The sequence below is a fragment of the Nycticebus coucang genome, chromosome 4 (assembly GCF_027406575.1).
Source record: "Nycticebus coucang isolate mNycCou1 chromosome 4, mNycCou1.pri, whole genome shotgun sequence".
NCBI lineage: Eukaryota > Metazoa > Chordata > Mammalia > Primates > Lorisidae > Nycticebus > Nycticebus coucang.
The window spans coordinates 143,207,824-143,234,733 of NC_069783.1; the positions used below are offsets into that span (position 1 = coordinate 143,207,824).

Here is a 26,910-nt window from a genome sequence, read left to right on the forward strand (position 1 = left end):
GGCTGCAAAATGGGCTAAAGCCCAGTGACAGATGGACTCCATTCTTTAATCCTATGTAGCATGTATTTTACTATTTCATCTTTGGAGATTGATTATTTCTTATTGCTTTCATATACCTTTACCTGGAGAGCCAAAGACTTGTTCTCGCTGCTCTTCTCTTCCTTCCTTGGTCCATGAAGGAGGGTGGGGCAGAAGAAGCTTCCTCCATGCTTGTCAAACAGCCACATCCATCTACTCTATTTTTTTTTTATTAAATCATAGTTGTGTACATTATCGCGATCATGGGGTACCATACACTGGTTTTACAGACCGTTTGACCATTTTCATCACACTGGTTAACATAGCCTTCCTGGCATTTTCTTAGTTATTGTGTTAAGACAATTTCATTCTACCTTTACTAAATTTCACATATACCCTTGTAAGATGCACCGCAGGTGTAATCCCACCAGTCATCCTCCCTCCACCCACCTCCCCCTCCGTCCCCTCCCTTTCCCCCATTCTTAGGTTATAACTGGGTTATAGCTTTCATGTGAAAGCCATAAATTAGTTTCACAGTAGGGCTGAGTACATTGGATACTTTCTCTTTTTTTTTTTTTTTTTTGCTTTTTTGTATATGCAAGTAGTTTTAATATAGTCCACAAGCTCTTTGATTCTTCTTTCTCCGAAAGGTGAAGTCTAAATTCCCTCCCCTTGAATGTGGGCCGCATTTAGGGACTGACCTCTATTCATGTTATGTAGCAGAGGTCTTCTGAGGCTAGGTCATGAAAAGGTTAACTTCTGCCTGGCTCTGTCTCTGTCTCTTAGACCACTCACTCTGGAGGAGGCCCACCATCAAGTCATGAGAACCTTCAATCCAATAGCGTGTGCACAGGCCCGTTGGGGGAGGAACTGAAGCCTCCGAGAACTCACCAGTGTGTGAGTGAGTGAACTACCTAAAGACGGATCCTCCAGCAAAATTCCATTTTCTTCAAGGATTTTCCCTAGGCCATGTAACCTTCTTTCTTCTGAACCGCTACATTTCTTTTCCGTATTATTTTTGCTCTAATCATATATTGCCTCATTTCTTCATCTGTTATAAAATTTCTCATTTCTCTGACAGTTTTCATAGGAATCAGTGAGGATTTTCATTCATTTAGTAGCTGTTGACCTTGTGTCCCCCTCTCTCTACCTCTCAGGTCTCACTGAAGAGCTGGGCAAAGTAGAATCTCACTTTGGGGAGTTTTAATTTAGAAGTACAGTAGGGGGTGCGCCAGCCCCATATACCGAGGGTGGAGGGTTTGAACCCGGCCCCAGCCAAACTGCAACAAAAAAACAGCCGGGCATTGTGGCGGGTGCCTATAGTCCCAGCTACTCGGCAGGCTGAGGCCAGAGAATCGCCTAAGCCCAAGACCTGGAGGTTGCTGTGAGCTGTGATGCCATGGTACTCTACCAAGGGTGACAAAGTGAGACTCTATCTCTAAAACAAAAAATAGAAGTACAGTACGGTAGCATTTGAGGTTAACAAGTATTGTACAAAGTTGAGATAGTGTTTTACATAAGTCTCACTTTGTGTACCAAATTGGAAATAACGTAATTATGACAAAATAGGAACCTGGATTTGCCTGGAATCCTGGCCCAGAGTCTGGGAGGTCCAGCAGTACAAGATCTCTAGTCTTGGTTTACTGTTAGCTTCCTGTTTATGTCCAACACTCATAACACCCCACCCCCTTGCAGAGTTTGAGCTGGCATGTGGTGTTTTGGTCCTTGTGACTTAACAGTGCAACTAAAGAGCTTCGTATTATGCTGGCCCAAGCTGGTGCCTAATAAACCGTAGCAGCCATCACCCCCAGTATTATTGTCATTGTTGACTCTTCACTGGCAAGCATGGGTTCTACTTCTCTATCTCCCTAGACCAGGCATCCTCAACCTGCGGCCTGTGGGCCACAAGAAGCGGTGTGATTGTATTTGTCCCCGTTTTGTTTTTGTACTTCAAAATAAGATATGTGCAGTGTGCATAGGAATTTGTTCAGTTTTTTTTTTTTTTTTAAACTATAGTCTGGCCCTCCAACCATCTGAGGGACAGTGAATTGGCCTAATAGCTATCCAAGGGTTGAGATTTTTAAAAAGAAAAAACCAACAAAAAAAATTTCTGAATTTTCCACCAGCTTTAAAGGGTAAAGGACACACATTCACGCATGAATTTGGGAGCATGGGAGAAAACAGAGGACTTGATGCAAGAGTGCAGGTCGGCTTAGTGATCCAAACATTTCTGGCAACCCCACCCACCCTCTGAGAGGTGGCAGCAGGTGGAAGGTCCCCTCAGGGCAAGAGGTCAAGTATGTTGTAAAGGACTGGTTCTTAATGGACAAGGGGAGAGAGCCCCAGAACAACTGTATGATTTAAAAATTGGCTCCCTCTCTCCAGGATGATGTATTTTCAGCTTCCCGGAGACTGACTAGACTGGGAAATGAGGTGGGGGAGCCCCCGTGTGTCCTCTGCCCACAATGCCGCTTGTGGAGGTGTTGGCCAGCTTGACAGTCTCTGGCTTCAGTCCTGCTTTTCTTTTCTCTGGCCCTTGTTTTGCGTGTATAAATATTTAACTATTAACGTTTAAGTTTCTTACCAGCTGGCTGGAATTGACAATAGATTGTATACATTTTTTGTGTGTGAATAATAAGTATCTTACAAGCAATGCCGAGATGCCAACATTAGAATGTACAGTTTGCAGGCGGCCTTAGGCAGGCTGGATCACTCTTCGTCCTCCCCCTTTGTCGCGGTCTCACTTTCCTCACCACCTTCAGCAGCCGAATCCACAGGTGTTGCTGTTGATATGGGCTCCCTGGAATACGAAGACAATGGCAAGGCTTTTACTCTTAAAAGGAGCAATTAACTGGGTTATAGCTTTCATGTGAAAGGGAAAGGGAGGGGAGGGAGGGGCATTAATGGGATTACACCTGCGGTGCATCTTACAAGGGTATATGTGAATCCTAGTAAATGTGGAATGTAAAGGTCTTAGCAAAATAACTAAGAAAATGCTACAAAAGCTATGTTAACTAATGTGATGAAAATGTGTCAAACGATCTATGAACCAAGTGTATGGTGCCCCACGATCATACTAATGTACACAGCTATGGTTTAATAAAAATAAAAAATAGAAAAAATAGGAGCAATTAAACTTCTCATTATCCCCTCATTTTAGATAAGATTTTTTGTTGAGATGGAGTCTGGCCTGGCTAGATGTTGTGAGCAGCTCATAGTAACCTCAAACTATGGGGTCCAAATGATTCTTCTGCCTCAGCCTCCCAAATAGCTTGGACTACAGGCACCTGCCACAACACTCAGTTAATTTTTCTATTTTTAGTAGAGCTCAGGATGGCTTTGAACTCTGAGCTCAAGCAATCGTCCTGCCTCAACTTCCCAGAGGGCTAGGATTACAGGCGTGAGCCACCATGCCCGGCCATTGTAGATGAGATTTTAAATTGTTCCCAGTCATTTACCCTGCATCCTTCTTGTAAATCTCTTCCTCATCAGAAGACTCCTTGTCGTGAAGCTTCTGGGCCATGTTTTTCTTGCGTGTGGCATTGAGAGGTCTGTACATATCTCTAAGCCAAAGTGGACACCTTAACCAGAAAAAGCCCTCCTAGAAAAGAGAAAGGCAGGTATTAATTCTGCATTTCTCCTGTTTTCTCTGGCCACAGCACTGAATCTTCCTCAAATTTACCTGGCTTTCACTCTGCGATGAGCATCTCCTATGCAGAAATTCAAAAAAGCCCCTTGGAAAAAACACACACACAAGACAATTAGTGATTCCTGCCATTTCCCAGGTCTCCCACGATGTACACCTCTCATTTTATTGGGACTAAATCTGTGGTTCGGTCCATAATCACAGTGGGCAACATCATTATGGACCTGGAATCCTGAAAATCATTTCATGGAGAGACTTCCAGAAGCTCTCCACGTCTGTTTAAGAGGGCCCCGTAATGTCACTGGGGGGACCTTTGCGCATGGCTTGGTGGGAGGTACAGGGAGGATTTTCAGCCCCACTTACCCCATTGGCCAAGGTCCCTTGTACAGTGAACAAAGTGTACAAACACACAGGCCAGAAGTACTTCACTCTCCAGAAGCATTTGACATCAGTCCCTTTCAAACCTAGTACCACAGATAGCGTTTGCTGGTGGGTGAAGGATAAAGTGCTTCTATTCTCCTAGAAGCTTTATCCTATCAGGCGAGTCCCGTCAAGCAAATGCCTGGTCCAGCTACAAAAATTATTTTCATACTGCAGGCTGTCACTGAGTAGTTGTAAAATCAGTTTAAAGGACAAAATATCCTTTTTGAATATGAGCAGAATAGAAAAAAAATCAGAGTGCACTGTTTCCACATCTACTCATGTCTACACAGCATGTGCGTACTGAATTGTGATACAAAATGTGACTCACAGCCCAAGTAGGGAATAATCAATGGAGAAGTCCCCAGCTGGAAAGGGACCACCCTCTTTCTGACACTAGCACTGGGACAATGGAGCAACGTAATTTCCTTTTCTCTGTCTCCGTTTCCTTATTATAAAAGGAAGAGGCAAAGTATTATTTAAGGTCTCTTCTAGTTAAAATTCTCTGACGTTTGGATAAATAGAGATTGGAGACCCCAAAGCAAGTAGAATGAGAAGGTAGGTTTTCCTGCCACTCTGGAGGAAGGAGTCATATATTCTTGAAGGAGCCTTGAAGGAGACTAGCTCCCTTGCCCCTTCCCCAGAGTCTCCAAAAAGGCCTCTGGCCTGGCCCGATGCCCACCACCGGAAGGAACAGGCACAACTCCAACCCCCGCCCCTGCCTTCCCTTGAAGGACTGGTGGCAGCAGATTCGTCCTTGCCACTCCTGTCCAACTCAGCTTTGTCTGGGGAGCTAATTTTGCTGGATCCAGGCAAAGCACTTAGGCAAGTAAGTATTCTTCCTGCCTCTGGCAGTTTCCTCACTATAAAACGAAAGGATTGAAATAGATGAGTTCTAAGTTCTCTAGTTCTAAAATTCTAATTTAAATCACCAGACCAATATTTACCTCCTTGGGGTTGTGCCTGATTCTACATCTGTCCTTGCTGCTCGTCTATGAGAATAAATCTGTTTTGGAAGAAAACAATCATGATTATCCATCATAATGACCAGTATCTCCAAATCTTTATTCATTCCTTTTAAGTCTTACCTACCCAGTGAGATAACTTCTATTTATCTATCTTTTCTTTTTTTTTTTTTTTTGAGACAAAACAAAAGGTGTCACCCTGGGTAGAGTACTGTGGCGTCACAGCTCACAGCATCCTCAAACTCTTCGGCTTAAGTTTTGTGGCAACCTCAAATCTTGCCTCAGCCTCCCAAGTAGCTGGGACTACAGGTGCCCACCACAATGCCTGGCTATTTTTTGGTTATAGTTGTCATTGTTGCTTGGCGAGCCTGGGCTGGATTCGAACCCCCTCCCACCCATGCCCACCCCACCCCCCAGCTCTCCTGTATGTGGCTGGTGCCCTAGCCGCTTGAGCTACAGGTGCCGAGCCAGCTATCTATAATTTTTTTATTAGAGATAGGGTTTCACTCTGTCACCTGGCGTAGAGTATAGTGGTATGATCATAGCTCACTGTAGCCTCAAATTCTTGGGCTCAAGTAAGCCTCCTGCCTCAGCATCTTTAGTAGCTGGAACTACAGGTATGTACCACCATGTCTGGCTAAAAGATATATTTTCTGAAGACATAAATTATTTTTCTGAGACAGTCTCACTCCGTTGCCCTGGCTAGAGTACAGTGGCATCACTATAGCTCATTGCAACATCAAATTCCTGGGCTCAACTGATCCTCTTGTCTTAGCCTCTAGAGCAGTGTTTTTCAACCTTTTCACAGCACACTCGAACCTACAGTTAAAGTTTGGCAGCACACTTAAATTATGTTGATCAAATAAAAGAGTAAAAAGAGAATATACTTACTGTGCTTTGAGCTTCTTTTGAACATAATTTAATAATGACCTTTAAAAAGTTTTTCACGACATACCTAAGATCCTGCCATGACACACGTGTTGAAAATCATTGCTCTAGAATACCTGGAACTTAAGGTGCACACCATGACACCTGGCTAATTTTTCTTTTAGTAGAGACGAGATCTCGCTTTCACTCAGGCTGGTCTCCAACTCCTGAGCTCAAGCAATGATAATCCTCCCTTATAATCCTTAGGATTATAAGCATGAGCCATCGCACCTGGTCTGAAGACAGAAATTCTATCCTGTTTAATGGTTCTTTGGCTCTTTCCTTGGTATCTGCAGGCAACTCGTTCCAGGATCCACTCCCCTCAGCCTAACATACCCAAATCCAAGGATGCCAAAGTCCCTGTACTAACAGGTTGATTATCCCTAATCTGAAAACCTGAAATCCAAAATGCTCCAAGATCTGAAACTTTCTGAGCACCACCATGACACTCAAAGGAAATGCTCACTGGAGCATTTTGGATTTTAGATGTTCAGATTAGGGATGCTCAGCTGGTTAAGTATAATACAAATATTCAAAAATTTGAAAAAAAATCTGATATCTGTAACACTTCTGATCCTAAGCATCCAGATAAGGGCCACTTAATCTGCATATCAGCCAGGTTCTGCTCCCATCTGATAGACCAGGAGCCACTGGGTCCACACAGCTCTCCTCTGCTTCATTCTGTCCTGACCTTGGTGTTCTTTCTTGGATAGCATCTTTAAGAAAATGGTTTGCCACATTTTTAAGTTCTCAGGGGAGGGAAAATGCTTCACTATATCCTCCAAGAAATGGTGAAAGAACTCACAGAGGGACTAGGCCCAGGAAGTCTGGAGTATTCAGAGAAGGTCATCAGAAAGAAAGACGAACTTGAATTTTAACAGAGTCACAGGATTTCCATGGGCAGAGTTAAGTAAGAGAATTCTGGATGGGTAAAGGCACAGATGAAAGCAGGGATAGGCTTGATGTGACTGGGGTATGGTGTGGGCTGCTTTGGCTAGAACAGAGGGTTGCCACAATAGAAAAAGTAAATCAAATAAGGTAAACTAGGTTGGATGGTGGGGTAAAATCATGATTGTCAGCTTATTAAACCGTTCTTTTAATATGCTAGCACCTACATGTTGGGTAAAGTAATAGGCCATTATAAAATGGCCTATGAACAAAAGGTAAACACAGGCAAGCTCCAGGAACAGGCCACTGTAAATACGACACACTTTGGAATAGCCAGGTGCAAGGTTTAGCTGAGGTGCTTTAACTGAACCTGTTTAGACAATGCCTTGCACAGTGGAGAAGGAGGATGCCACCTGAATCTAATGAATCTATAAGATGACACCTCTATCTCTTGCTGTGTCCTTTCTCCCCAGGGTGATGACAGCTCCGTGAGGGTGGAGATAATACATCTCTTGTCATTTCACCAACAAGGAAATAAATCAGTGGTAGAATGAGAGTGATTGGTGAGTACATAAAATTGACAGTTTTGGGTTGGAAAAACTTTCCTATCACTTCAACTTTGGCTTTCTTAAACTTAATTTCTCCAAATAATCTAGTGGTTTGTTATCTTGGTTTCAGTTCTATAGCGATCTCCTGGGAGAGGGGTTACTTTAAAAAAATCCTTGGTATATATTACAGTAAGGAACAATGCATACCTTAGTCGTAGTGACTGAAGAGGAATGTCAAGTAATAGTAGATGGGATAGTGGCTTTGATTTTCAGTTCATGAGTACTGAATCTATTAGCAAGGATGTTATTCTGGAAACCTGAATGATTGTCCTTACCTCAATAAGACAGAAAATTATAATCAAAATCATCACTATTACAGTCACAGATATCGCCAAGATGAGTTTGTTGTTATAGCCATATCCTGGAACTCCTTTAGTGAGCTAAAAAAGGGAAAGAATAATTAAAAAACAGCCAAAGAGATGGAAAGAATAAAATCTAACTATTCAAAACTCCACCCTCCCAAGTAAGTGGCTTATAGGTTCTTAAAGAACAAAGCCAATCTAATGTGTGACATAATCTTACTATTGAGCATTTTGTTCTACATCTTCTTTATCATGAGTGTTCTGTCGCTTTATTCTCTAAATGAGCAAAGTGGGAGATCACTGTCATGGCCAAAATTACATGGCCAAGATAAAATATGGACTTGTCTACCCGGGCCTTGCTGCATGGATGCTTTCACGGTATATCCTAAACCAAGGGTGTCCAACCTTTTTTTCCTCTGCCACACATGGGAAGAATTAGAGTTGTCTTAGGCCACAGAGTAAATACACAAATACTAATGAAAGCTGATTAGCCAAAAAAAAAAAAAAAAAAAAAGGAGGGGGTGTCTGTGCATAGTTTTCATGATATCTGACACCACATGTAAGTGAAAAAAAAGTCCTCACAAAATCATCATGCGGCCCACAGGCTGTAGGCTGGACACCCCTGAACTGATCTAGAAGTCCAGGTCTCATGTTCCCGTAGTTATCCTTACCTCACTTGACTCCTGCTCTTTCTGTTCAGCCTGGGCTTCTGTGCTCTCGTTGATGTAGTTCTCACTCTTCCACTGATCCGTATCCCATTCTGCCTTGGATACTTTTACTTTTTGCTGCTCACTGAGAAGCTTCATCAGGAGACCTGTTCTAGAGATGAGCTTGGCACAGGCCAGTTGCACATGGGTCTCAGAGCAGTCCATTTTCAAAGTCCGGATAACGTGAGAAATGAGCCTTCTCACGTCGTTGTTGGGGATGAGGGATCGGAGCTGCTGGTTTAGCTGCATTTCAAATTGATCACCCGGGGACGCGAGCAATGGGTACGTGAAGCTTTTTTCCATGTTGGGTAAGTCAGTGCCCGTGTTGTGGTATTCCCACAGAGTTTCACTGATTTGTTTAACATTCGGTATTAAGAACACAGTCCCAGTGGAATCTATAGCGGAAGGATTCTTATCATTTGTACTTTCAGAGATAGTTTCTTCAGGTATAGCAGTGTTTTCCATAAAACTGTTTTCTTCAATACCATTTCCTAGAGGGGATACAGTCGTGATTTCTGTAACAGATTCTGAAGGAGCAAGTGAATCTGGAAAAGGATTCTCCTGAGGACTCAGCTCTTCTGAAGGTGGAAAAACCCCATGTGACGGGGAATTTATAAGGCTCCTTACTGCACAGAATGGAGGCCGCTTTACAGGCATCTGTCCATGGAACACTGTTTCTTTTTTAAACTTTTGTCTTAGTTTGGCCGCAGGTGTTCTGTGGGCCACATGGGAATGAGGTTTATGAAAGCGGTATTTTCTTCTAGAATGTACAATTGGTTTACCAGCTTCCATACTTTTAACTCTAGCATTTGCATCTTCTAAAACAAAAATGGTGTCGCTCATGTCTTTTGATTGTTTTTTAACCTCAGGTAGGGATTCTGAGGTGGCAGAAGGAGAAGGCATGCCAATATACTGTTTGAAGACAGAAGAGACCGCACCCTTGTGCGTCTGCGTGAAGGAAGGCTCGGGGTGGAAGGAGCTTCCCACAAACTTCCGAGGCCTCTGCACCACGTCAAACTGTGTCATTTCACTCGGGATTGGTTTCCCAAGCGTTCTTTCTTCGGCCACTTTCTTCGCTGTCGGCCAGGTACCCTGTTTCCTCTTGATTCTTGCCTCCTGTAAGAGCTTTCTCCGTAGGCGCTTGGGCCCTTTGAGGAATAGCGTCACTTTCTTCAGCCCCCTGTCTCCACTCTCACTCTCTGTCACGCTATTTTCCTGTGATTCAGCAGTTGCCACTTTTTTGGGAAAGATTTGGCGTTTAAGTTTGGGACCTAAAAGGCCAGACTGCATAAGCATGGCAGTTTTTTCTTTCTTTTTAACCTCGTCGATTTTTTCTTGAATTTCTGCATCTAACAAATTTTCCAGGAAATAGAGCTTCCTCAGTTTATTTTTGTAAGCTGAATTGCTGGGTCCAGGTTCAAGAGGCTGAGCCTTTGTATTGTTTTTCATATGACTTAGGGGCTTCTCTCCTTCCTGCACATTTGAGAAAAGCAGTTTAATGAATGGTAATAATGTTGATTCTACATCTTCTAGATTTCCCTCTGAGAAATAAGGCAATATGTAATTAAGTGCACTAATGACATCGCTTTCATCATTGAAGTCCATCTGGTCGCTCGTGAAGCCTGACAAGCAGACGCCATTTTTATTTGCGGATACCTCTGGCTCAATGGTCAGCTCGGTGCTCGTGTGCTTCTTCCGGGCCTGTAATACCTTCATGAGTGCTCCCTCCACATTTCCTACACTTGCTTCTTCAACTGTCAAAAAAGAAGAGACTGCTTTTGACGATGGAAGGCTGATGGCATAGCTTTTTGCCAATCCACAGCCATATAACCCAGTCAAAGAAATTAGGAGTCAGCAAACAGAAGAATGCCACTTAGAGAGGAAAAAAAGAAACCCCAGTTTAAACCTATACAATGGAATAATAAAAGGAGAAAAATATCTTTGGGAAAAGTGGCTACCTACTCAGAACATTCCATAATGTGACATATAGTTACTCTACTTGGGGTTATTCCACTGGTTCCCCAAATCCACTCGCCCAGCACTCAGTAAATCCCCAAGATGGGAGACCCTTGCTCCCTGCTCCTGGCTGAACCAGCCCTTCTGCAGCCCAGACTGTCCTGCCTCAGATGCAGAGGGGGCATGCTTGTAGATGACTCTGATGAAAGACAGTTCCCTGAGGGGACCAAGAGAAGAGATGCTAATGTGGAGGCCCCAATCCTATTGCTAAGACGTCCTTATCTGGACATGGCCTTGTCATCTCCCCACCCAGTTCCTCTTCTTGGCCCCTGCTCTCATGTATCCTAGCCCGGATAATAGGAGGTTCTGCACAGAAAAAACACGAGGTAGATTCTGGTTCTTTCCTCAATTTGGGCTGGGATCTGGGATGGAGGTTAAGAGGTTTTTAATTTCCAGATTATATGCTTATGTGGCGTGTTCAATAAATCTAAGGAATAACAGCAATTTTAGATAAACATTACTTGACTTCCTAAAATGCAGAAAGGAAAAAGCAACTTTTGTCAGATGCCCACTTTGCTTTCGTTTCATTTCTATAATTCCCAGCTTTACTTGTGGAACCATCCAAAGCTTCTAACTGCATGAAAAACAAGTGTACCATTGTGTAGCTGGGTTCCTGTCCAGAATTAAAAGTTTCGGTGGTAGTGGTTAAAGGTCAGAGAAGTAGGTAAGCATCATGAGAAATGAGGAACATGGGCTATGGAGAACCCAAATTTGGGGACAGAAGGCCTGAGAATAGGCTACAGCACTAAACGCCTCTGATCTTGTTTTTCCTCATCTGTAAAACAAGATTAAAAATGTTTGTTCTGCCTACTTTCAGGGGAGAAGAGACTAATACAATATAATATAATATGTGAAAAATTGTTTTGGAAAGTATGCAACTTTAGTATCACGGGTAGAGATCTGTATTCAAATTGTGTGGACATGAAAGCAGTCACATTTTGATGAAGTTAGTGCTAATAAACGTAATATGAGAAAAACACTTTAAAAAGCACCCGAGTGTTTGTTCTGTGGATATAAATGCTTTAGATTTAGAGCAAGTTCAGAGTTGGAGAGTCTAAGAATAGAAAAGCTCTCTGTTTCTTTAGAAGGGCCAGGTAGCAATTTCTGCTCATGCAACTGGAAACTCTCAGGCTCCAAATATCACTTCTACTCTTTGTAAAAATAAACGAACCAAAACCCGATCTATACCTGTCCTATAAGGCAAAGAGCTCTTGAGACGTAATGGATATAAAACCAGTTACAAACTTTGAGGAGCTGTATAGACAAGTTATTGGTGGGGGGCAAAACACCAAGCAGAGACACAGTACCGAGTATGTGGCCGCTAATGTTATACTCTCCTCCTTCCGTTCCTTCCTCTCTGTCCTTTATGGATGTGGAACAGTTACATTATTAAATTATGTAATAATAATTGAGAACCTGACTTTCAGCCAAGGAGTAGTTCAGAAATACAGGGAGTTTAACTCTGAACAAATAAATAAGAATAAAGCAATTTCATCATTAGCTTAAAAATTCTCAAATTAAAAACTTAAAAAACAAAATAAAAATTAAAAAAATTTATCATTAAGCAATTTAAACTCACAACAATCTTCTGTGCTGTTTCCTATACATGCATCACAATGTAGCTTCACTGTCTTGCAGACAACCTCAATATTATTTTTAAATTGGCAGAGGCAGCAGGCCATATGGCTAGGTAAGATCCTATAAATGAAAACACAGAGAATTAAATTAATGGTAAAGGGATGACTTCAGTTGGTAGAAGAGGGAGGTTGAAACTACCGCAGGGCTAGGCAAAAAGAGTTCTTGAGGCATATGGCCTGGTCAGTTGTTGGGTAGGAACCAGAAAGCCAAAAGGAAAGGAGACAGAGAGATGGGTGAACATGGCAGTGTTTATGGTATGCCTAGAGTAAACGTGATAGAGATTGGAGGTGCCAGGTATGGTAGCTTTCACCTGTAATTCCAGCTACAGGGGAGGCTAAAGCAGGAGGATTGCTTGGTGCTAGGGTTTGAGACCAGCCTGGGCAACATAGCAAGACCCTGCCCCTACAAAAATTTTTTTTTAATTAGCTGGGCATTGTGATGTGCACCCGTGGTTGTAGCCACTCAGGAGCGTAAGGTGGGAGGATTGCTTGAGGCCAGAACTTTGAGACCAGCCTAGGCAAGATAGTAAGACCTCATCTCTTAAAATAATAAATTGTTAAAAAAGGAATTAGAATTCGGTGACACTGATTTGTAGTTTCATTCAGAAGTTATCTTCTCCCATAGAAGATAGAAGAAGAAAATCTGTCTCATTTTGGGTTGAGAGGACACAGGAGGCAGACTTCTAAGAAGAGTCTGGAGGCCCCAAACTTCTAGAATTCCTTTCTCAATTACTCTTGGGAGTGGTAAATATTAGAAATTACTCTGGGCATAAATGATAGCTTAGTTTAAACCACTTTAGAGGGTTGAACAATGAAGATTACATTGGCCAAATGTGGACAATTTCAGCCTTCAAAATAATAATGATGATAATCAGGTACAACATAATTACTATAAAGAAGAATCCATGAATTCACAGAAGAAGAATCCATGAATTCACAAAAGGAAAAGAGGGCCAGCTCTTCTTTAATATTAATAGAATAATGCCAGCTATGTAGAAGGAATGATATAATTAGAAAAGTGTCATTTTGCAAACACGATAATAATGGATTTGGATAGTGATTATCACTGATGCACGGTTGGTTGGTTGGTTTGTTTTTTAAGACAGAGCCTCAAGCTGTCGCCCTGGGTAGAGTGCCATGGCGTCACAGATCACAGCAACCTCCAACTCCTGGGCTTAAGAGATTCTCTTGCCTCACTGATGCACAGTTGGGTAAAAACATGTTTTGAAAGCAGGATCTTCACTGATCTCAAAGCATCACCCCGGAGATTATTTATACTTATTATTGTTTCTTCTTGGACTTTTGTCTAAGATCAAATGTATTTACACATATTAATTAACAATGGAAAAAATAACTTTATAATGGAGAGCTCTAGAAGATATCACTCTGTAATCAAGTGATCAAACTTAGCATTATGGGCCATCTGAAGTCATGAGGTAGGAAGAACACATCGTCTATTTATTAATAGTATTCTTCCTCAAAATGTTTTACCTGAATCTAATCATGAGGAAATAGACAAATCCGGATTGTGGGAGAATTTACAAAACAACCCTGTTAGACTCTTCAATGCATGAAAGACCAAGAAAAAGTAGACAAATGTTTTAGACTAAAGGAAACAGAGACATAACGAGCAATGCCTGATCTCTGATTGATCCTGGATCAAAACAAAACAGATTTAAAGATTATTATTAGATTCTGGCCAAGATGTAATAACAGGGACATTGCACCCCTGGCCAGAAACAACCAAAATACCAGATAAAAGAAACAAAACAACAGTTTTAAAGACACTGGACATCAGGCAATGAAGGACGGTGATCTCCGTAAGATGTGAAATAAATGAAGTGAGCCCCGTGACTGCCCTAGCTTACTTCTTTGAGAGAGTTTCCAGGTCATGGTGCTAGGAAAGGAAACTGGTGGACTCTTTGATTAAGGAAATGGAGCTGCGAGTCTGGGAAAACCAAGGTGGCTAGAAGTCTCAAAGCAGAGTACTAGAGAGAAAAGAGGCACACAGAACATGAACTCTGGAGACACACAGAGGGAGCTCTTGAGTGTTCAGCAAAGTACTGATTGGTGCACGTGTATGAGGAAACTACTTGAGGCTAGGAAAAGAACCACCCAAAAGTATCAGAAAATAATTAGATGTCGCTCAAGATTAGGAAGACTGCCTGTTAGCATAAGCTAGATAGGACACTCTCATGAACCATGGGGCAACACGTACCAAGATCCAATAGAAAATTACCAAACATGAAAAGAAGCAAGAAAATATGACCCATAGTAAAGAAACAAAGCAATCAATAAGAAACAACTCAGAACCTACATGGATAGAAGGAGCAGGCAAGGACATTAAAATCGTTATTTCAAAAACTTAAAACTTCCCAAAATGAAACACAAGGAGAAACAAAATAAAACATGAACAGAGCATCAATGAGCTGTGCAACAATATTCTGGGCCATAAAACAAATTTGAATAAATTCAAAAGAATTCAAGTCATTCAATATGTGTTCTCTGATCATAATGGAATTAAATTAGAAACCAAGAGAAAGATCTGAAAAATCGCCAAATATTTGGAAACTAAACAACAGCTACTGTTTTCTTTCCTTTTTTTCCTTTATTTTTCTTTTTGAGAGAGGGTCTCACTCACACAGGCTAGTGTGTGGTGGCATCTTTATAGCTTGCCATAACCTCAAATTACAAATTACAAAACCTGTGCTGTAACCTCAAATTACAAATTACAAAACCTGGGCTCAAATACTTTTAACAGCATGAAAAGACAGGCCAGGCACAGTGGCTCACGCCTGTAATCCTAGCACTCTGGGAGGACAAGGTGAGTGGATCGCTTGAGCTCAGGAGTTTAAAACCAGCTTGGGCAAGAGCAAGACCCCGTCTTTACTAAAGTGGAAAAAGTAGGTGGGTATGGTGGTGGGTACACAGCGACTTGGGAGGCTGAGGCAAGAGGATCAGCAGATCCTTATATTTCAGTTTTCTGGTTTTGAGCCCAGGAGTTTGAGGTTGCTGTGATTTATAACACCATGGCAATCAACCCAGGGTGACAGTGTGAGACTCCTGTCTCAAAAAATAAATAAATACATACATACATACATACATACACACACACATACATAAAATTTAAAAAGAATGAAAAGGCAAACCACAACCTGAGAAAAGAAAAAAGATAGTTACTAAACACATACCTGAAAGACTTGTATCTAGAGAATAAAAAGTACTCTTAAAACTAAACAAGAAGATAAATATCAATTAAAATACAGGATCAGATTTGAACAGATAATTCAGTACAGAAGATATTTACACATGAATAGATATTCAACAGCATTAACTATTACAGAAATGCAAATTAAAACCACAATGAGATTCCACTATACATCTACTAGTAGATTTTTCAAGAAAACTGAAATAAGGATCAGCTGAATACCTGTAGCACCTGCAACTTTCACATTGCTGGTGGGAATACAAAATAGTACAGCCGCTTTAGGAAAGAAGTTAGCAGTCTCTTAAAAAGTTAAATATGTACTTAGTATGTGATACAGTAGTCCCACCCTAGGTACTTACCTGAAAGAAATGAAAACGTATTTCACACAAAGACATGAGTATGAGTGTTCTTAGCAGTTTTCATAATTGCCAAAAAATTGAAAACAACCCAATTGTTCATAAATTGGTGAAAGGATAAGCTGATATAGCCATACGACACTGTCCCTTGCTATCTGTGGGGAACTGGTTCAGGACTCTGCAGATACCAAAATCTGTGAATGCTATAATATTTGCATATAATCTCTAGTATACTTGAAATCACCTCTAGATTACTCTTAGAATATTATGTAACACAGTGTAAAGGCCATGTACATTGTTGCTGTACTGTATTTTAACACATATTAGTTTTTATAGTTTATTCTCCCCCCACCCCCCGACCCCACCCCAAATATTTACCAGCTGTGCTTGGTTGAAGCTGTGAATGAGGAGAGGACTAACTGCACTGACAGATACAACATGAATAGTAATATAATATCAGAACAATGATGCTAAGTGAAAGAAGCGTCACACAAAAGGTTACATACCACATCTGATTTCATTTCTAAGACAGTCGGGAAAAGGCAAAACTATGCGGATGTAAATCAGATTGTGGTTGCCAGGGGCTGATGGTGCGAGGAGGGGACCGACTGCAGAGGAACATGAGAGGCTTTTTTTAGGGCGCCAGAAACATTCTATTTGGGGAATGTGATGGTGGTTACATAATTATACATTTGTCAAAATTCATTGATTGGTGCACCTAAAAAGAGTGAATTTTACTGCATAAAAATTATACCTCACAAAAACTGACTTAAGAAAATATAAACCTAAAAAAAGTACTAAGTGAAAATAAAGCTAAGAAAAAAATAACTTACAGTTTTTCCAACTCAAGAGTTGTCATGAGGATGTTCTCGACTGTTGTAAGTGGGGCTTGTGTTGTTCCCATGTCTCTGAAGGAGAAAGTCCGAAGAATCAAGATATTAACCCCAATAGAAAAATTCTGTACTTAAAAAGATATTTCAAGGACATGTCAGCACTTCAATTTTTGTTTCTATATAAAACAAGCCAGCTCAAGAGTTTATTTGTCATAGAAGATGATTACAGAGCTTTTACTGAAGAAATGTAATTATCTTCATTTGCAGCATCAAATTAATGACATCGAATAATGGAATGTATACACTTTTTAACATTTATCTTCCCATTTTCTTATTGGATTCACCTCCCTGGATTACTTTATTTTATTTTTTTTTTTAGGGGGGAGGTGTTTTTTTTTTTTTGCAGTTTTTGTCTGGGCTGGGTTCGAACCCGCCACCTCCAGCATATGGGGCTGGCGCCCACTCCTTTGAGCCACAGGCACAGCCCTTTATTTTTTATTTTTAAAATAGAAGCATCTATTCTTTTTTGCTTTCTGGGATAAATCATATTCCTACATGCATCTATATATATTATATTTATCTACATTCCTCAATACTACTGTTCTCTTTCCCTGCTGGCTGTCTTGCCCATTCATTACACATCCATTCTTAATCTCTTTTCTTTGCCAATAACCTTTTTTTAATAACCAGTTAAAGTTTAAATTATGACATTTTAGCCTAAATTCAACATACTTAATCTTTGATGAAAATAAAAAATAACAGCAGAAATAATCTCATGATTCATGAGATGACCGCAATACTTACAGATATTTTAATGCTGGCAATTTATAAAGATATGAATCTTCAACAGTTGTCAGAGGATTACGATTGAGAATTCTGAAAAATGCAATTGAATTAAAATTACCTGCATTTCAATGTACATGTAACTCCACAAAGAGTTTATAGTCGTTTTTTAGTATCAAACTTGTAGGTAAAAAAATAAAAACATTTTCTACTTTTCCCTTAAATCATCCTAAGACTCTGCCAAGCACTTTTCCTTTGGGAACAACCCAGGTTTATTATGCCAGTTACCCTCCATAATCTGAGGTGTTTGTCTTTCATCTTTTGAAAATTTTTTTAAATCCGTGGTTTAATTTATCTGATTAAGAAAAAAATGGACCAAATCCTTGGCTTTAGAGCTAAAGAAAAAGGGATAAATCTGAGAGAAGGGAATTCTTGTCACACACTTGCACTGATAGTTTTGTATCACATCACAGCCTTTGTTACTGTGCTTGTAATCACCTGGGCACTCGTCAGTCTCCTGGACTGTCAGCCCCTCGAGAGTGGGGACCACAACTTAGTGACATTGTCATACCTGTGCCTGGCATGGTGCCTGAAATTTACTAGATATTTAATCAATGTTTGTTGAAAACATCATTTTATTTAAATATCAGTGAAACGAATAAATTAATTTTGACGCAAATTTGTATTCCAAAATGCTGGAACAGATTTTCTTTTCCATTCTTAAAAGCAAACAAACAAAACAAAAGAAAGAAATAGCAAGGGAGAAAAGAAAATCTGCCTTTAGGTTAACTCTACTGAACAATTATTAGTGTACTTCTGCAGAACATTATAAAAATAACAATTATATAGCTAATATCTATTGGGCTGCCGGTCGTTTGTGATCAGCATTTTACATTTAGTCCTCACAATAAGCTTACGTGGTAAATATTATCTTTTATAAATGAGGAAACCGAGGCACAGTTTATATAACTTGTCCTAGACCACTAAGATAGTTAGAAGCAAAGCTGAAATTTATAGTTCTGATTGCAAAGCCTGTGTTTATCTTCTCTGAAGAAAAAAGGTTTAAAATAGCTGTTACTTTAACCTTAATTCTGTGACAACTAAATATAAAATACCTTTCTAAACTTCATCTATTCATCTGGGAGAACCTCTTGAGAATGACATTTCTCTTTTTACTCCATTTCCCAGTCACTTCCCGTGATTAAATATTTAATTAGCCCATGGCCATGGAGACTTTAGAGATTTAAAACCATATTGTAGGCTGGGCATGGTCGCTCACACCTGTAATCCTAGCACTATGGGAGGCCAAGGTGAGTGGATTGCCTGAGCTCACAGGTTCACAGGTTCAAGACCAGCTTGAGCCAGAGCAAGACCCTGCCTCTAAAAAAGAACTTGGCGTTGTGGTGGGCACCTGTAGTCTCAGCTACGCGGGAGGCAAGTACTCTTGTCTGAGACAATCGCTTGAGCCCGAGAGTTTGAGGTTGCTGTGAGCAATGACGCCAGGGAACTCTACTGAGGGTGACAAAGTGAGACTCTGTCTCAAAAAAAAAAAAAGGGAACAAAACCATGTTGTAGGTGACAGCAGTGAAAATGGTGGAGTAAAGACTTCTGAAAATTCATCCCTTCATAAAAACAACAAAAATATGGCCAAAATGTCCAGAATCAATGTTTTCAGAACTCTAGAAATTTAATCAAAGTCACAATGCAGCAACCCAAGGAGTGTTTATTCAGGAAAAATGGCTAAATTTAAGTAAAAACAGTGAGATTTGTGTTGTTTTAGCTTACCCTAGACCATCTTTTGCTCCCAGCTCAGTAGTAGCCTTAAAAATAGCACACATCTGGGTGGCACCTGTGCCTCAGTGGGCAGGGCACCAGCCCCATATACCGAGGGTGACAGGTTCAAACCCGGCCCCAGACAAATTGTAACAAAAAAATAACCGGGCGTTGTGGCGGGCGCCTGTAGTCCCAGCTACTTGGGAGGCTGAGGCATGAGAATCGCCTAAGCCCAGGAGCTGGAGGTTGCTGTGAGCTGTGTGACGCCACAGCACTCTACCAAGGACAATAAAGTGAGACTCAACAACAACAACAAAAAGTAGCCCACATCTCTAGTACCAGAGGGAGCAAAATGGAGCCAGAGCTCTTTCAAAGCCACAATTGAACTGTCATTATTTGACCTGTTAGTTACGTGGAAGACCTTCCTGGAAAGGCTTGCTTCTATTTGACCTAAAAGGGTGTTTGTGGAAGACAATTATAAGAAGTGTCTTAACATGGCAGCTACATGAGGCGATGGGTAAAAGTTGGCACCTTTTACCAATAGATGGCTTGGCACCTGCAGCTCAAGCGGCTAAGGCACCAGCCACATACACCAGAGCTGGCGGGTTCAAATCCAGCCCAGGCCTGCTAAACAAGAATGACAACTACAACCAAAAAAATAGCTGGGCGTTGTGGCAGGCGCCTGTAGTCCCAGCTACTTGGGAGGCTGAGGCAAGAGAATCGCTTGGGCCCAGCAGTTGGAGGTTGCTGTGAGCTGTGATGCCACGGCACTCTACCCAGGGTGACAGCTTGAGGCTCTGCCTCAAAAACAAACAAACTAACAAAACTTAATAGAAAAGGCCTAGGAATGAGATATCCATAGGAACTCTGAAATACTCCAACATTTCCTTGTTAAACTGGAAGACCATGAGTCATATTCCTTGAAATCTGGAAGGTCATATACATATTTAGGACTGCGAGCATTGTCAGGAAACATCAGAGAAGTCCCTAACCTCTCATCCATGTCTGATTCTGAGGTTCTGCACAAAGCAGGAAATGAAAGCTAAGGTAGAGCTATAAAACCATCTTGCTGAGTGCTGAAGGTACGCCCTAACACGCACACAAGCCCCTTGGGAAAATCTCGGAGACTTACTGGTTCTAGACTTTTAAGGAAATCTCTGTTCATTCATCAGCAGACTAACCTAACCTAGTAGAGATTTCAGTGGCCACACATGACAACAAGTACAAGCCTTTACCAAATTAGTTCCAAAAAGTCACTAAATAAATTAATAATAACTACTATAATAAGCAGCAGTACACACCAAACCCTGGGGGCAGGGATCTGATTTCTAGAATTGTTACTTTATATGTAGTATTATTTAAAATATCCAATTTTCAACACAATTTATAAGGGGCACAAAGAAACCATGCACAGGGGTGGGTGTGGGGGTTGGCAATCAGTAGATACTGTCCCTGAGGAAGTCAAGATATTGGGCTTACTAGACAAGAATTTAATTCAACTATTGGAAAAATGTTCAAAGACATACGGAAAACATTTAGTTCTATAGATTAAAGTAGATCAAGATCAAGGATGGGTACACAGAAACCTAAACAAATACTAAATGAGAAACTTTGCCTTTTGGGGCCATGTGGTCCAAACATCCATCCTGAGCATAATTGTCCTCAGGATGGGGTTTATACAAAAAGAGATGTAACAGGAAATTTATTAGCCACCTTAGGACAAATCACTAAAGAGACTAAAATAAGGTGACACAACAAAAGTCTCTAAATTCCTTAGCTTAACTAAGTTTCTAAATTCCTTGGCCTTTTTGTTACAAGCCTGCAACTAAACCTCAAAATATAGTAGCACAACACAGATCAATTAATTTTGTAGCCTTGCCTTTAACATTTTGATTTTTACCTTCATGTTGTCTAGAAGGTTTAAAAGCCTCCATGAGTACCTATCCACCTCCAGTCCCATCTGGCCTAAAACACTTCATGGATGTAAGTCCTTTTGGCTCTTCAGTTCTCTTGGCCATGAGGGTCCCACCAAGGGCCTAGATGGAACCAGGGCAGGGGCCATACCATCCCAGCTGTTGGAGCCTAACATAGCCACACACAAACCCTTGACCCTCCTCCTCCTCCTTTCCTCCTAAGACAAAGACACAAAGGGTCTAGTTACCCACACCCCCTCAGAAATTCACACCAAAGGACCCTAACATTCTTGGCAAGCTGTAGAATTTGCCTACCAGCTACCCTACACCCCTGTATTTGAAAGAGTTCTCTAACTGCCCCTGAGCACTGCCCAGGTGAGTCACCCTTCCCTTCTAACAAACCTGGCCCGAACATCCAGTCTTGCTCTCGGGATGGGACAAAATAAGAGTCTGGCCATCAATGGTGCCTCTGGTGGATCTGGGCCAAAAGGGAAGAATTGTGAACCAAAATAAAATCTTAAGCCGGGGGGGTGGGGGTGGGGGCACAGATCTTGGCCAAAGGGAGAAATTGTGAACCAAAATAAAATACTTAAACCAGGCGTGCTGGCTTAAGATTTTTTTTTTCAAGTTTCAAATATTTTGTCTTCGTATTCATACAGTATGAACTTTTCTAAAGATCCCACAACATGATGTACCATGCAGAAGAAAAACTAAACATTCAACATAAACCACCGCTCCCCTACCCAACCCACAAACAAACTAAAAAAAGAAAGAAAGAAAAGGGCGGCGCCTGTGGCTCAAGGAGTAGGGCGCCGGTTCCATATGCCGGAGGTGGCGGGTTCAAACCTAGCCCCGGCCAAAACCAAAAAAAAAAAAAAAAAAAAAAGAAAGAAAAGGAAACAAACGTATTCCCCAGTAAGGAAATAATATCTGCACTATTTTTCTGTAACGCCAGCCAAGATATGCACAACCAAGAGAAATAGAAAGCATTTGCTAAAATATTTGTAACAAATACTAATGTGCAAAAAATTCACAAAAGACTAGGTTCCCCCTTGAAGCAGAGCACATGGCAGTTGACACTGGAACAGATTAAACCACTGGCTGCGATTATAAACCAGAGGAAGATGTTACATGAAGTGGAAATTTCCAGTTTGAATATTAACATTTCCAAAGTTTGGCAACATTGTCTTTTAAAATTATGCAAATTATGTAAACAAGAGGTACATTTTAAATTGATCTACATGCAAAATTCCATGTCATGCGAGGATACAAAGCACCGGGATTTTTCTCTCACAGGCAGAGCCCACGATGTGCAGCACTCAGTTGAAGGAACAGCCATGGCAGGAGGTGCGCTCAGCTTAAGATTCAGCCACCTCTGGGCGGCGCCTGTGGCTCAGCTGGTAGGGCGGCCACCCCATATGGCGAGGATGGCGGGTTCAAACCTGGCCCTGGCCAAACTGTAATTACAAATAGCTGGGCATTGTGGTGGGTGCCTATAGTACCAGCTACTTGGGAGGCTGAGGCAAGAGAATCACTTAAGCCCAGGAGTTGGAGGTTACTGTGAGCTGTGTGACGCCATGGCACTCTATCAGGGTGACAAAGTGAGACTCTGTCTCTACCAAAAAAAAAAAAAAAAAAAGATTCAGTCAACTCGATTCAACCTGCCCTTTTCCACTCATGATTATAAAACCAGTTTTTACAGAAAAACTATATCAGGAAATACTGTCATACAAAGCTACCCAAAACGTTTTTCTTCCAGCCAATAGTACCTTTGCAGAAAAGGGAAGGGATAACATCAAGTGGTAGAACAGGATATACTACTTTTATATCACACACATCTATTAAGTTATTACCCATTACCAATTATATGGGCAAATCAAGGAAAACCGTTATGCATTCTCTATGCCTTACAGTAAAGAGAGGTACAAATTTGAATAGAATTTTGCTCTTCTGTGACATATAATTAGCAAGATTTCTCCCATTTTAATCACAAATATATATGGGTGTTTAGTACATATATGCACATTAAATGTCCCCAGTTTTTATTTGCTGCAAGTCTTTTGAAACATAAAGGGAAATTCATGGTTCAAACACAAGTTTAATGACAAATTATCCATTTAATGAAACAGATGGATATCCAAAGCACTTACATGATTATTTCAGGTATTCTTCATTAAGTAAGGCATATAATAAATCATGACTGCCTAAGCTAGCTTCTGGCCTTTATGTATAAAATCACAACTAGTAACTTACACTTACTCAGGGACATTCAATAAATGCGATGGCTCCTAGTTGTAAAGTAACAGAATGAAGCAGCCATAAGCACTGTGCAGTTATCACGTGCACACGAGAACTAGCTCTTGGCAGTAGCGCTGAACTATACTTTCTCCTCAAGGAGAGGCATATTAAAAGCTGCTCAGCAGTGAGACGTAGTCCCTGGAAATATATTCTTAAGTATAAATAAAGTTACAGACTCCTTTGTTACAAAAATGTAATTAAGGTAAATAATAAGACATTAACAAATGCTTTGTCAATCTCTCAAAGGAGAGAGCACAGGGAAAGGAAAACAGCTGGCCTAACACCGGGCTCAAATTGTCAATCTCCTATCTATATATAAAACTGTGTGAAATAAAAACATAAACAAACAAACAAACAAAAAAACTGTGTGAAATAAAAGTAAGGATGTTTTATGTTCTGCTTGGCACTTTTACTCTATTTTGTTTCTGAATCAAAGTATATTAAACTAAAGGCAACCTGCTACATACTAGAAAGCTACATATATCTACATATAAATATTTACATATGTATATATACTTTCTTGTTATAAAACATGAAGAAAAATAAATTAAAAAGCCAACCCCTTCCCTTTCTCCACCACACTGATATGCTCTTTTCATGTTGCTGTTCTTCAGACTTTAAAGTGCTACACTGAGTTATTCAGAGAGTAAGTTCAATAACACTTGGTTGGCTTCATGAGGCTCATGTTGGAAAACGTGGCTTCACAGAGAAAAATACTTCCATTTAAATACACAGAGAGCATTGCTGGGCATCTTGAGCAGATCTTCAGAGATGGATAAGAAAGCAAAAGTGTTGGGTGGTACTCTTTAAAAAGAGTCACACATCTATCACCATCTCTTTGTGGATGTCTAGGCCACCTACAACAGCACAGAATTCTTCAAAGGATATTTTTCCATCTCCATCCTTATCTGCATTTATTATGGTTTTGTCTACGATTTGCTGTAACTGTGTATCTTTCAGATTGTTCCCCACCATCATCTTCAACACCTGGAAGAGTTCCCCATTGGAAATATAGCCACCTTATCCATATCATAAATAGGAAAAGCAAACCTTAACTTCTGCTGCTTATCTCCTTTGACACTGAACTGAGAGACTCCCTGGATAAATTCTTTGAAATCTACTTCTCCATTCCCATCTGTGTCGAATCTATCTATTACTCGCTGTACTAAAGAATTCTGTTGTAACTCAGGCAGAGACATGAACTCTTCCACACTCAAAGAACCAAAACTGTCCAAATCAAGCTTCTTAAATCTTTTTCCTAACGTTTTAATTTCATCTGCACCAAAGTTTGAGCACATTTCCAAAGAATAACTTGCCTCATTTCCCATTTTGCTCGGCGGGTCGGAGGCCCGCTGACCTGGAGAAGTGTCGGCGCTGAGACGGGCTCCAGGCCAAGCAGGCCCAGCTGCGGCCCCCGTGTGGCCTGCGGGGAGGGGGTGGCGGTTGGGGGAGGGGAGGAGGCGTGGCAGGGCCCACGCGGCCTGGTGACTGGGCACGCGAGGGACCCGGCAGGGCGGGGTGGAAGAAATGAAGGTCGAGATTCACAGACCGAGAGCGCGGGAGGAAGAGACGGCGACAGGGAGGAGAGGCAGACAGGCAGAAAAGAGGGGGAGAGGGCTGGGTGGCCGGGGCTGCAGCCGCACGCTCACGCTGGAGGCTCTTGCTGACCCGCAAGCTCAGGCGCGAACAAGGCGGACGGCGGGAGAGGGAGGGGAGGGCCGAGCGCAGCAGCGCGCGGGGCGGAGGTGGGGGGCGCGCGCGGGCCGGCGGCGGGGGCGGGGCTTCCGGGAGCTCCGTTCAACCGGTAACCCGCGTGCCCGGCTCGGCTGCGGCAGGTGAGGCCTTCTAAGGAGCTGTGGTTTGTAAGATTTTATTTTAGTTCACAACTCCCCTTTTGGCCGAGATCCGCCAGAGGCAGCATCGATGGTCAAACTCTTACTTTGTTCTATTGGTTACCAGTGAAAGGTGTAAGCGGAGATGAGATGACACCACAGCACTCTACCAAGGGGCGACAAAGTAAGATTCTGTCTCAAAAAAAAAAAAAAATAACTAAAAATAAAATCTTAAGGCTCCCCCCTCCAGCTGACTAATTGGACCCCCCTCTTGGCCAAAGGACTGAGTTGCTGGCCCTAAGAGTGGAAGTCAGAAATGCCTCATCAAGCCCCCTCCCTTCTGGGAGACTCCTTAACAGGCCTGAGGCTATAGAGGACAAACCTGTAGGTCCTCTGCTTACTTAACAGTTCACTGGAGTCTAGGTATTTGTCAGATGTGTTGTCTCTAATTAACAGATGTCCTTAACTTAAAGGATCCCAAGCCTTTAGCCCCGGGGTCCTCAAACTGCGGCCCGCGGGCCACAAGAGGCCATGTGATTGTATTTGTTCCTGTTTTGTATTTTTACTTCAAAATAAAGTTTGCGCAGTGTGAGGGCGGTGCCTGTGGCTCAACGGGGTAGGGCACCAGTCCCATATGCCAGAGGTGGCGGGTTCAAGCCCAGCCCTGGCCAAAAACCACAAAAAAAAAAAAAAAAGTTTGCGCAGTGTGCATAGGAATTTGTTCATAGTTTTTTTTTTTTTTGAACTATAGTCTGGCCCTCCAACGGTCTGAGGGACAGTGAATTGGCCTCCTGTTTAAAAAGTTTGAGGACGCCTGCTTTAGACAAAGCTTCATTTCTTTAACCAATTACAAATCAAAGAGTTTTAAAACCCACCTATAACCTGTAAACCTCCATTTTGAGATGTCCCACCTTTTTAGGCCAAACCAACTTACACCCTGCCTTGTATTGATTTATGACTTTACATGCAATTCCTGTCTCCCTGAATTGAATAGAAGCAAACTAATCCAGTCACAGTGAGTCCACTTGCTCAAGGTTTCTTGGGCATGGGTCCAGGCCATGGTCCTCAAATTCAGTTCTTAGAATAGACCTCTTCAAATTATTTTACAGAGTTTGCCTTCTCTTCTGTTGACAATGTTCAGTGAAGGTGGTGAGTTCAAGACATTTGTACTGATGCCACCTAAATCTCTTGGTGGAGGGATCTAAGGAATCTGGTTCTTTGGTGTGAGGGCAAAAGAAAAACAGACCCTTGTGGTTCTTCCTCTATGCAAGGCATCAGTAAATTAACAAGGGAAGAGAAGAGGTTCCTATAAGACCAGCCTCTGTAGAAATTGTTAATCAGTTCCACACACACCCTAAACCCCTCCCTCTAACCCAAAATGAATGGTGTGAAATTAGACTTCCAAACCTCAAGACAGGTGGACAGTCTTTTCCAAAGTCAAGTTTAGAAGAGGATCTTCACCTTGAGTCTAAAATTTCCTTCAGGCCACAGATCATATATACCTACCATGATCTGCTTGTGTCACAGAGAAATTATTGAATTTTGAGCTGAAAGAAAATAAAACCTACATAGCATTTTTTCTTTTTTTTTGAGAAAAAGTCTTGCTTTGTTGCCCTTTGTAGAGTGCCATAGCAAGACAGCTCATAGCAACCTCAAATACTTGGTCTCAAGTGATCCTCTTTCCTCAGCCTCCCAAGTAGCTGGGACTACAGGTGTCCACCACAACACCTGGCTATTTTTTTCTTTTTTAGAGACAGGGTCTCATTCTTGCTCAAGCTAG

At 41.5% G+C, this 26,910-nt stretch overlaps 1 protein-coding gene and 1 pseudogene across 1 annotated transcript; both read right to left on the reverse strand.

The window, feature by feature from the left end:
* Positions 1–498: 498 nt before the first annotated feature.
* Positions 499–25,053, reverse strand: LOC128584219 (leucine-rich repeat-containing protein 37A2-like). Its single transcript, XM_053589267.1, has 10 exons — positions 24,848–25,053; positions 17,336–17,407; positions 16,532–16,606; positions 12,077–12,195; positions 8,446–10,235; positions 7,748–7,852; positions 5,032–5,090; positions 3,701–3,752; positions 3,477–3,619; positions 499–2,818 (listed from the first exon to the last, which is right to left on the reverse strand). Exons 3-10 carry the CDS (start codon positions 16,600–16,602, stop codon positions 2,728–2,730), a joined length of 2,430 nt encoding a protein of 809 aa, XP_053445242.1. The 5' UTR covers positions 16,603–16,606; positions 17,336–17,407; positions 24,848–25,053; the 3' UTR covers positions 499–2,727.
* Positions 24,115–24,856, reverse strand: LOC128584240 (calcineurin subunit B type 1-like; annotated as a pseudogene).
* Positions 25,054–26,910: the final 1,857 nt, after the last annotated feature.